The sequence below is a fragment of the Haliotis rubra genome, unplaced genomic scaffold (genome assembly GCF_003918875.1).
Source record: "Haliotis rubra isolate DU_JTF1 unplaced genomic scaffold, ASM391887v1 Scf40, whole genome shotgun sequence".
Taxonomy (NCBI): Eukaryota; Metazoa; Mollusca; class Gastropoda; order Lepetellida; family Haliotidae; genus Haliotis; species Haliotis rubra.
Window position 1 is genome coordinate 3,319,395 of NW_025767080.1, and position 10,492 is coordinate 3,329,886.

Here is a 10,492-nt window from a genome sequence, read left to right on the forward strand (position 1 = left end):
TATACTCACGTATATTACACTGTTCATAGTGTACTGAAGAAACAAACTATTTGGGGTAACCCAAGTATGAGTAACCCAGGATTACGAGCCTCAGATTTATCGGCAATTTTTTCAATATATGTTCTTTAAAATCTTTGACACAATAATAAATCTTGTCTTTTGGGCCAGAGTCCATATAATAAATAATCTAATCTATTATATGGTCTCTGTTTGGGCATTAACGACAAATTATATGTTATAGTGCTTGCCTTACTTTTCTCCGTTCAAATTAATTTGTGAAGGAGACATCAGATTGCTACTTCTGCATGTGCCGTCACGAGTGGACAGATCGGAGGAGTTCTCAGATTTTGACTTTGTAAATGTCGTGCTAACCCAGGGAAGTGGTTTGTGAAGCGTTCCCTGGCTTATTTTCCCCGGTTATGTAGGGCAAGGCCGGTCAGGCTTTCAGTTGTTAGCGATAACTTCCGGGTCAACAAAAGCGGGAAATATACTCATCTCGAAGTAAGTTAAAGGCTGAATGTGAATCCATAATGTTGAAGGTGTATTGAAGCAGTGTCATTCTAAATTTGATCGACTGAATGGTACTCAGATGCACATGTTCTAGTTCAGCCTACGTGCCCCTAACCCAATAGGCATTTTAGCAAGGTAGGCGCATGGCTGTAACAGAAATGACACCTAGTGAGGAATTATTACACATTGACACATGCACTGGCACTGTGCTGACATGTAAAGCACGTGGTGTGGAGGGAGACAAGATCATGGCAGGCTAAAATTCTTGGCCAGACATTGTAAGGGAGATAACCCAATCATGACGTTTCAGGTTCGAAACATGAATCAGTTTGGATGTGTGGGGTTCGAGCCTAACATGAAGTCACATTTGAACTAGAATTGTTCTTGAACAGTTAAGTCTTTTTATGTATCGCCATGAAGTAAAACAACTATGTTGGAAGGAAACATTAATTTAGAAGAATATATATCCTTTATTAAAGGAATGCTGTATCATCTATCAAATGTATTTTGAGAATCCTTGACCAATGTACTATACGAGTGACACATTATGTTTTCTCAATTTATAGTCTTATAACATTAAAGGTGTCCTCCCATTACGCAGACAGGCAGTTTGCAGACACTATGAAACAACAACATTTACGGTTCAATGAACAGATTAGCTACTCCCTGTTACCTACACATTTTAATGGAATAGTCCAAATAAAAACACAAGAAAAAAGCTGAAACTATATTATTTATGAAATATGGCCGAAAAGACATTAATTTGAATTTTGATTGCTGCAATATTTAAAAACAGTTGATTTTCATAAACATTTCGGTTTAACCTTATCGTCTAACGGGAGTTGTCATCATCACATTGAAAACATTGTCAAGAAGACATGTAGAATTATTGGAGCATTTCAGAAATTAAAGTTCCTACTAAATAGAACAACACCAGTTTTTCTTCAGGATTTAACTCCCACCTGTACTAGTCAACCGGACAATCTATGAGTTAAGAAACTTGGATATTTTTAGCCAACCATGTACAAGACTGAGGTACTCAACATCATCTTTTATTCCATCAGCAGTTAAAATGTGGAATGATATCCCCTTAGCTGTTAGAAATAGTGACTCTGTTGCATCATTTAAATCTTATATCTGAAAAATGTGTACCTAAATATTATTCATATGGAATAAAGAAGTTAAATGTTTTGCACACAAGATTAAGATATATGACAAGTACACTTAATTATGAATTATAAATATTTTAAAAATGACGCATCATGTCAACGTGGCCATTACTTCCTTGAATGTTCGTTGTATACTATTCAAAGACATAAACTGCAGTCTAAGTAAACTTAGCCTCAGTATTATTCGTTACACTGCTATACTGAGACTCAGTATAGCAGTGTAACTAATAATACTGAGCCTAAGTTTACTTAGACTGACATAACCTGTTACAATCTTTAGAAAGTATTGTTAAAATTAAAACATTGATATTCTATTATTGGGAGAGGGCTTTTCTAAGTTGGATAACTTGTGCTCAATCCTTTTCTTGAATGAATAAAATATGTTGCAATCAATAAACACAATCAAACCTCTCAGTGACCAACCTGTTTTTATATTCGATAGTAACTGAGTAATTTTGAGAAGAGAAGACAGCTTATCATTTAATCACAACAAAGTTCTATTTACCCACAATGAAACTTCTCAGTAACGAACCTGTCTTAGACTCACCCAACTCTACTCACTAGCCAGTGGACTGTGGACTGCTCCATTATACCCGTAGGTGTTACCCTAATTGACCTTCTACTTCAGTGTCTGTCAACTGACTGTCTGTCAAAAGGGAGATAACCACATTAAATAAACATTCAAATAAAAGTGACAGGGTAAGTTTTGTTTTACAACACTTTCAGCAATATTCCAGCAACATCATGACGGGGTACACCAGCAAATAATAGGAAGTAGTGAGATCATGCTCAACTTCAAATGTAATCTGTTATTAGTACCTATATATATTATAAGATGTTTATGTACCTGTGTATATCATTTTTATCAAAAATGTTTTGTTATTTTTCCTAAATAAAAAGAAACAGAAATGAATTCCCCATTTTTTTCCAGAATATATAGATATGCCGAAAGTATCCAGGTCATCCATAAAGAAGACAGCAGAAGTGGCAAAGTCCCTGAAAGCTCGGCCTGCCAGGGGAAATGGGGGGAAGAAGAAAGATGTGGAGAGTACACAGGCAGTGCTTTCCCCCCCTACACCACAGATGTTTGTTGCTAAACTTGGTGAAAATTTCAAAGCACACAGAAACCAAACAGCTGCCCAAAAAATGAAAAAATACATGAGAGATCAGTTTGCCTTTTTTGGTCTGATGAGCCCGATCAGAAGGGAAGCTAGTAAGGAGGTATGTATAACTCCAAACCACAGCATTCTGTCCCCAGTGTTCAGGTCCTGTATTGTTGAGTCTCCAGCCACCTGTCTCCCTATCTACAGGCCCTGTAGCATTGTCTCCAGGCTACAGCCACCTGTCTCCCTATGTACAGGCCTTGTAGCGTTGAGTCTCCAGGCTACAGCCACCTGTCTCCCTATCTAAAGGCCCTGTAGCATTGTCTCCAGGCTACAGCCACCTGTCTCCCTATCTACAGGCCCTGTAGTGTTGAGTCTCCAGGCTTCATCCACCTGTCTCCCTATCTACAGGCCCTGTAGCATTGTCTCCAGGCTACAGCCACCTGTCTCCCTATCTACAGGCCTTGTAGCGTTGAGTCTCCAGGCTACAGCCACCTGTCTCCTATCTACAGGCCCTGTATTGTTGAGTCTCCAGGCTGCAGCTACCTGTCTCCTTATCTACAGTCCCTGTATTGTTGAGTCTCCAGGCTGCAGCCAATTGTCTCCCTATCTACAGGCCCTGTATTGTTGAGTCTCCAGGCTACAGCCACCTGTCTCCCTATCTACAGGCCCTGTATTGTTGAGTCTACGGGCTACAGCCACCTGTCTCCCTATCTACAGGCCCTGTAGCATTGTCTCCAGGCTTCATCCACCTGTCTCCCTATCTACAGGCCCTGTAGCATTGTCTCCAGGCTTCATCCACCTGTCTCCCTATCTACAGGCCCTGTAGCATTGTCTCCAGGCTACAGCCACCTGTCTCCCTATCTACAGGCCCTGTAGTGTTGAGTCTCCAGGCTACAGCCACCTGTCTCCCTATCTACAGGCCCTGTATTGTTGAGTCTCCAGGCTACAGCCACCTGTCTCCCTATCTACAGGCGCTGTAGTGTTGAGTCTCCAGGCTACATCCTTTTGTCTCCCTATCTACAGGCCATATAGTGTTGAGTCTCCAGGCTACAACCACCTGTCTCCCTATCTACAGGCCCTGTAGCCTTGCCTCCAGGCTACAGCCACCTGTCTCCCTATCTACAGGCCCTGTATTGTTTAGTCTACGGGCTACAGCCACCTGTCTCCCTATCTACAGGCCCTGTAGCATTGTCTCCAGGCTTCATCCACCTGTCTCCCTATCTACAGGCCCTGTAGCATTGTCTCCAGGCTTCATCCACCTGTCTCCCTATCTACAGGCCCTGTAGCATTGTCTCCAGGCTACAGCCACCTGTCTCCCTATCTACAGGCCCTGTATTGTTGAGTCTCCAGGCTGCAGCTACCTGTCTCCTTATCTACAGGCCCTGTATTGTTGAGTCTCCAGGCTGCAGCCAATTGTCTCCCTATCTACAGGCCCTGTATTGTTGAGTCTCCAGGCTGCAGCCACCTGTCTCCCTATCTACAGGCCCTGTATTGTTGAGTCTCCAGGCTGCAGCCACCTGTCTCCCTATCTACAGGCCCTGTAGTGTTGAGTCTCCAGGCTACAGCCACCTGTCTCCCTATCTACAGGCCCTGTAGCCTTGCCTCCAGGCTACAGCCACCTGTCTCCCTATCTACAGGCCCTGTATTGTTGAGTCTCCAGGCTACAGCCACCTGTCTCCCTATCTACAGGCCATATAGTGTTGAGTCTCCAGGCTACAGCCACCTGTCTCCCTATCTACAGGCCATATAGTGTTGAGTCTCCAGGCTACAGCCACCTGTCTCCCTGTCTACAGGCCCTGTATTGTTGAGTCTCCAAGCTACAGCCACCTGTCTCCCTATCTACAGGCCATATAGTGTTGAGTCTCCAGGCTACAGCCACCTGTCTCCCTATCTACAGGCCATATAGTGTTGAGTCTCCAGGCTGCAGCCACCTGTCTCCCTATCTACAGGCGCTGTAGTGTTGAGTCTCCAGGCTACAGCCACCTGTCTCCCTATCTACAGGCCCTGTATTGTTGAGTCTCCAGGCTACAGCCACCTGTCTCCTATCTACAGGCCCTGTAGCCTTGCCTCCAGGCTACAGCCACCTGTCTCCCTATCTACAGGCCCTGTATTGTTGAGTCTCCAGGCTACAGCCACCTGTCTCCCTATCTACAGGCCATATAGTGTTGAGTCTCCAGGCTACAGCCACCTGTCTCCCTATCTACAGGCCATATAGTGTTGAGTCTCCAGGCTACAGCCACCTGTCTCCCTGTCTACAGGCCCTGTATTGTTGAGTCTCCAGGCTACAGCCACCTATCTACAGGCCATGTAGTGTTGAGTCTCCAGTAGCCTCTCCCTATGTTTCCAGGTGCTGTCCTCCTGCTCAGGGTTCAACCAGGCCCAACTCCACCAACTCCTGAAACTCCTATGGAAAGAACCCGAGAGGGAGTATCAAATGTTTGGCCTGGACTGCTCACAAAAGTACATTAAAGTGTTGTGTGGACACAGTGCTGATGACAGTCTGAAGTCCCTCATGGTGGTCAAGGAACTAATCACCACCAAGAGCTGGTGGGACACAGTGGACATGCTAGCTGCTAATGGTACTCTCAGATTTGTACATAAATTCATGTTGACTTAATTGATATGTTAGGACTCTACAATTTCCAATAAACCATTTTCAGTGGAACATCTTTTTTGTGTTGAGGCACCTACTTTAGTTGGTATGTGTTATAATCAATTTGTGAATTTTATTTGTACTTCATTTCTGATTGGTCTGTCAGAAGTTTCAAACAAGAACAAATAACTCTGATTGAGACAGCTAATTTAACAATTTTGGCGATGACCATAGTCAGATGATGATGGACCACTTTAATGGTTGTACTTTGTTTGTCCAGGCCAAACATGATCCCATTTAGTTTTGTGTTGAAGTGTACCTGATGTGATGCCTCTTGTTACTGTAGTGGTTGGAGAGTTGGTGGCAGCACACCGGACGTCCCTCACCCCAGTCATGGAGGAGTGGGTTCAGGATGAGAACCTGTGGCTGAGACGGACCGCCATTCTTCATCAACTCAACTACAAAAAGAAAACAAATCAGGAACTCCTCTTCCAGTAAGTATTTCATACACTCTCTCTTAAGGAAACTTTTGTCACACAAATACGGAAGGGATATGTCAGTAAATGGGACTCACTTACTCATAACCCCTAATAATACCTGTGGTTCAGATGTGCCTGCATGGTGTAGAGCATTGGACCCAGAGAGCAGGTCAGTGGTTACTGACTGACTGACTGAGTTTGGTTTTACGCCGCTTTGAGCAATATTCCAGCAACATCACGGCGGGGGACACCAGAAATGGGCTTCACACATTGTACCCATGTGGAGATTCGAACCCGGGTCTTCGGCGTGACGAGCCAATGCTTTAACCATTAGGCTACCCCACCGCCCCAGGTCAGTGGTTAGATCAGTGGTCATATTATAAGTTGTGAAGAGATGGCACATGTTGTGACCTTGCTGGACTGGTCAGCTTGTCATTATATGTGTGTCAGTAGGCGTACGTGAGTGAGTGAGTGAGGTTTCATGCCACTTTTAGCACTATTCCAGCAACATCACGGCAGTGGACACCAGGAATGGACTTCACACATTGTACCCATGTGGGCAATCGAACCCAGGCCTTCGGCTTAATGAGCAAATGCTTTAACCACTGTGCTACCCTGCCCCAGTGGGCTTCCATGTTCAACTGTGGAGTCTTGATGGGCTAGCACTGTGCAACACGCAAGTGTGGACCTGTACCCAGCTAGAGGGACACACATGCAGGCATGCACGCTCACATAGTCTCACATCACTACATAAGTACAATAATCTGGAATGCAACATTAAAAGCCCATTTCACCTCCTTGATTCCTGTGGTTTAAGTGGGCTAAAGAAAAGTATTGTTGCAATTCCTCCAGTTTATCGGAGTGCTCAGTGTGGCTATAATGTCTGTTTTAGTGGATTCTTCACATATGATGTACTGGGGACATATCCCCGACTAGCTTGCCAATAGGTTGGACAGATTGTTACATGATTTCCAGACACAAAACAGGTGCTCACTGACATGTTACAACCTGCTGTCTTCTGTGTTAACAGATACTGTCTGATGTGTGCAGATGATGAAGACTTCTTCATCAGGAAGGCAATAGGCTGGGCTCTCCGAAATCATTTCAGGACAAATGCTGCAGCTGTGAAGACCTTCGTTAAGTCTAACAAGGACAAGTTGTCTCCCCTGAGTCAGAAAGCAGCTCTCAAACATGCCTGATTTGGGGTCTACATGCTTCCTGTTTCTAGTTGTAGCAGAAACAATGAGAACTACCTCAACTACTGATGTAGCAGCAACCATCCTTGTTTATACAGTGTCTAAGGTAGTCATAGTAACATGATAAACGCCTGTATATATTTTGTATACACGATTTATAATACACTAGGAAAATGAGGATACAGCAATAATAGGCTACAATAACTTAATTGTGATATGTTGATTTATATTTTCCGAACAATTGAGGCAGGATTCATTTGTTCTTTTTATCTTGTATTTTTTTATGAAACTACCTGATGTGATTCACGTCATGATGAGATCAGTCGAGAAGTAATCAGCAAGAAGAACGCGATATACGGGCAACACAGTTTTTCAGGGCATTATCATTTGCAGAAGGCTTAGGTCTTCAATTAACCGCCTAACTAGGGCCGTTTTAAAGACAGTGGGCTTCTGCAACAGCATTACCACTATTATAGCTAAAATGGATGATATTTGTGTTAAAAAATGACAAAACAGTATCATAAATTTAATTGTAAGTTTACTTCAAACAACTCGCAATGGCTGTTGACCCAACACTGTTAAGTCATGGAATAAGATTTATGATGTCATGACGTTGTTATGGTGTGATGTCATTATGGAGCGTGACGTCACCTGCTGTGACGTATTTGATAACAGAACTGATAATGGCCTGTCGCTAAGGGATCAGTCGGCCATTATCATTGGCCCTCTCATTTCTCATAAATAGAAAGCTGTTTCATGATATTTCCATCCAGTTTAGCTATAAAAGTCAGTTTACCTTCCACGCACAGGCCATTTATTGGTTCCTGTTGTTGGTTATTGCTCCCCACATATTTCAAAAACTGCATCAAGGAAAGACACAATGCAAGTGAAATTACTTAATCTGTGGGTACTTGGAGACAATGAAGTACATCATGAAGATGTAAATCTTTAAAATTCTTCATAGCCTTGTGACACATTTGGGTTTTTCCTTGGAGTATTCAATTTCTAGAAGTATTTAATACTGAAGTTCAGTATCATTGTTGTTGATGTCCTATTTTCTAAGTTGATCACATCATTATCCTTTATACTGAGGCTGTCAGATAATTGTGACCTTTATACACAGTTGAGTCAGATCATGGTAGATGTCTGTTTTTCTGAGGTTATCACATCATTGTATTCGTCCTTTTTACAAAGTTTGGTCAGATCATTGTAGATTTGAGGTGATTTCATCATTTTTATACTAATGTGATGCAATTTCATTGTGGATGTCCTTTGTATTGATGTTCAATGAATTATGGATGTCCTTAAAACTGAGGTTCTGTTTGTTGATGACCTGAGTTTGTCGAGTTATAGTTGACTGCCCTTATATCAGGGTTGTCTCCCTTTATTAGGGTTCAGTGAATTCAGCATGGATGTCCTTAATACTAAGGTTCAGTGAATTCAGCATGGATGTCCTTAATACTAAGGTTCAGTGAATTCACTGTGGATGTCCTTAATACTAAGGTTCAGTGAATTCTGCATGGATGTCCTTAATACTAAGGTTCAGTGAATTCAGCATGGATGTCCTTAATACTAAGGTTCAGTGAATTCAGCATGGATGTCCTTAATACTAAGGTTCAGTGAATTCAGCATGGATGTCCTTAATACTAAGGTTCAGTGAATTCACTGTGGATGTCCTTAATACTAAGGTTCAGTGAATTCTGCATGGATGTCCTTAATACTATGGTTCAGTGAATTCAGCATGGATGTCCTTAATACTAAGGTTCAGTGAATTCAGCATGGACGTCCTTAATACTAAGGTTCAGTGAATTCACTGTGGATGTCCTTAATACTAAGGTTCAGTGAATTCAGCATGGATGTCCTTAATACTAAGGTTCAGTGAATTCAGCATGGATGTCCTTAATACTAAGGTTCAGTGAATTCACTGTGGATGTCATTTTTACAGAGGTTCAATCAGTTATAGTAAGTGATATCTATACAGAGGTTGAATCAGTTATAGTAAGTGATATCTATACAGAGGTTCAATCAGTTATAGTAAGTGATATCTATACAGAGGTTGAATCAGGTGGAGTGAGCGATATCTATACAGAGGTTCAATCAGTTATAGTAAGTGATATCTATACAGAGGTTCAATCAGTTATAGTAAGTGATATCTATACAGAGGTTCAATCAGTTATAGTAAGTGATATCTATACAGAGGTTCAATCAGTTGGAGTGAGCGATATCTATACAGAGGTTCAATCAGTTATAGTAAGTGATATCTATACAGAGGTTCAATCAGTTATAGTAAGTGATATCTATACAGAGGTTGAATCAGGTGGAGTGAGCGATATCTATACAGAGGTTCAATCAGTTATAGTAAGTGATATCTATACAGAGGTTCAATCAGTTATAGTAAGTGATATCTATACAGAGGTTCAATCAGTTATAGTAAGTGATATCTATACAGAGGTTCAATCAGTTGGAGTGAGCGATATCTATACAGAGGTTCAATCAGTTATAGTAAGTGATATCTATACAGAGGTTCAATCAGTTATAGTAAGTGATATCTATACAGAGGTTCAATCAGTTATAGTAAGTGATATCTATACACAGGTTCAATCAGTTATATTGGGTCTTCTCCATACAGCAGTTCAGTTCAAAGTATTTTTTGCATGTTTTTGGCATTATTCCAGCAACACCAGCTTCACACACTGTAGCCATCTGGGAAGTCAAACCCAGGTCTTTGACATGATGAACCAACACTTGACCACCCCACTACCAGGATCAGAAGTGGAGAACCGAGTGGTATTGCCAGGTGATGAAGGTTCCTTTTAGTGTACAACTATGGTATATCATAGAAAACAAACACCAGCTATGGAATAATTCATTTATAAACCAATAACCTCATTCATTCTGGAGTAAAGGTACTGAGTAACCAAACAATGACATTGATAACATGCTCAACAAGATCAACAAGATCATACAGTAGTACATTGCAAGGTAATATTTTGATTGTGTCTCAACAGGAGATCACTTGTGTTTACTGTGTACTTACTAGTGGTGGTCCGATTAATTGAAATAATCGAAGATTGGTCGCAGTGACTAAACGACCAAGCAATTGATCATGTTTTCTCATAATCGAACACAAACAATTCTGGAACGCTTGTTTTCATCAACAATATTTTTCACAAGGTTGGTTTTGTCTGTTACATTTCATAAGCACTATAAGCTCATTCCAAGTCATGATTGAATTTATCTTAAAGACACCAAGAAATTTATGTTCCTAACATACTAGTCATCCTTTAAAGATGTGAAATATTGCCAAAAAACACCCCAAAATAACGTTTTTTTCCTTATTTTTTTTGTGCATTAACAAATTTCATAAATGACGCTAACCATTTATTTTCGATGATTGAGGTGGTAATGAACCAATCATCAATTATGAGATTTTAACCAA

The 10,492-nt window shown here is 41.4% G+C and overlaps 2 protein-coding genes across 4 annotated transcripts; both read left to right on the forward strand.

Annotated features, from left to right (window-relative positions):
* Positions 1-391: 391 nt before the first annotated feature.
* LOC124287360 lies at positions 392-8,007 on the forward strand. Of its 2 annotated transcripts, none has more exons than XM_046723867.1 (5): positions 392-501; positions 2,611-2,900; positions 5,133-5,364; positions 5,725-5,872; positions 6,888-8,007. In XM_046723867.1, exons 2-5 carry the CDS (start codon positions 2,622-2,624, stop codon positions 7,054-7,056), a joined length of 828 nt encoding a protein of 275 aa, XP_046579823.1. In that variant the 5' UTR covers positions 392-501; positions 2,611-2,621; the 3' UTR covers positions 7,057-8,007. The 2 variants fall into 2 exon arrangements, with proteins under 2 accessions (XP_046579823.1, XP_046579821.1); XM_046723865.1 differs by lacking the exon at positions 392-501 and adding an exon at positions 539-645.
* Positions 8,008-8,408: 401 nt separating this feature from the next.
* LOC124287359 lies at positions 8,409-10,192 on the forward strand. Of its 2 annotated transcripts, XM_046723863.1 has the most exons (3): positions 8,409-8,482; positions 8,594-8,741; positions 8,964-10,192. In XM_046723863.1, the coding sequence occupies exons 2-3, from the start codon at positions 8,725-8,727 to the stop codon at positions 9,868-9,870; spliced, it is 924 nt and encodes a 307-aa protein (XP_046579819.1). In that variant the 5' UTR covers positions 8,409-8,482; positions 8,594-8,724; the 3' UTR covers positions 9,871-10,192. The 2 variants fall into 2 exon arrangements, with proteins under 2 accessions (XP_046579819.1, XP_046579820.1); XM_046723864.1 differs by lacking the exon at positions 8,409-8,482 and having other exon boundaries at positions 8,501-8,667; positions 8,890-10,192.
* The last annotated feature ends 300 nt before the right edge of the window (positions 10,193-10,492 follow it).

Coding starts and splice junctions, on each gene's coding strand:
- LOC124287360 (XM_046723867.1), top strand. CDS start 2,622: ATGCCGAAAGTATCCAGGTCATCCATAAAGAAGACAGCAGAAGTGGCA. Junction 2,901..5,132: donor GAAGGGAAGCTAGTAAGGAG/GTATGTATAACT, acceptor CTATGTTTCCAG/GTGCTGTCCTCCTGCTCAGG. Junction 5,873..6,887: donor AATCAGGAACTCCTCTTCCA/GTAAGTATTTCA, acceptor CTGTGTTAACAG/ATACTGTCTGATGTGTGCAG.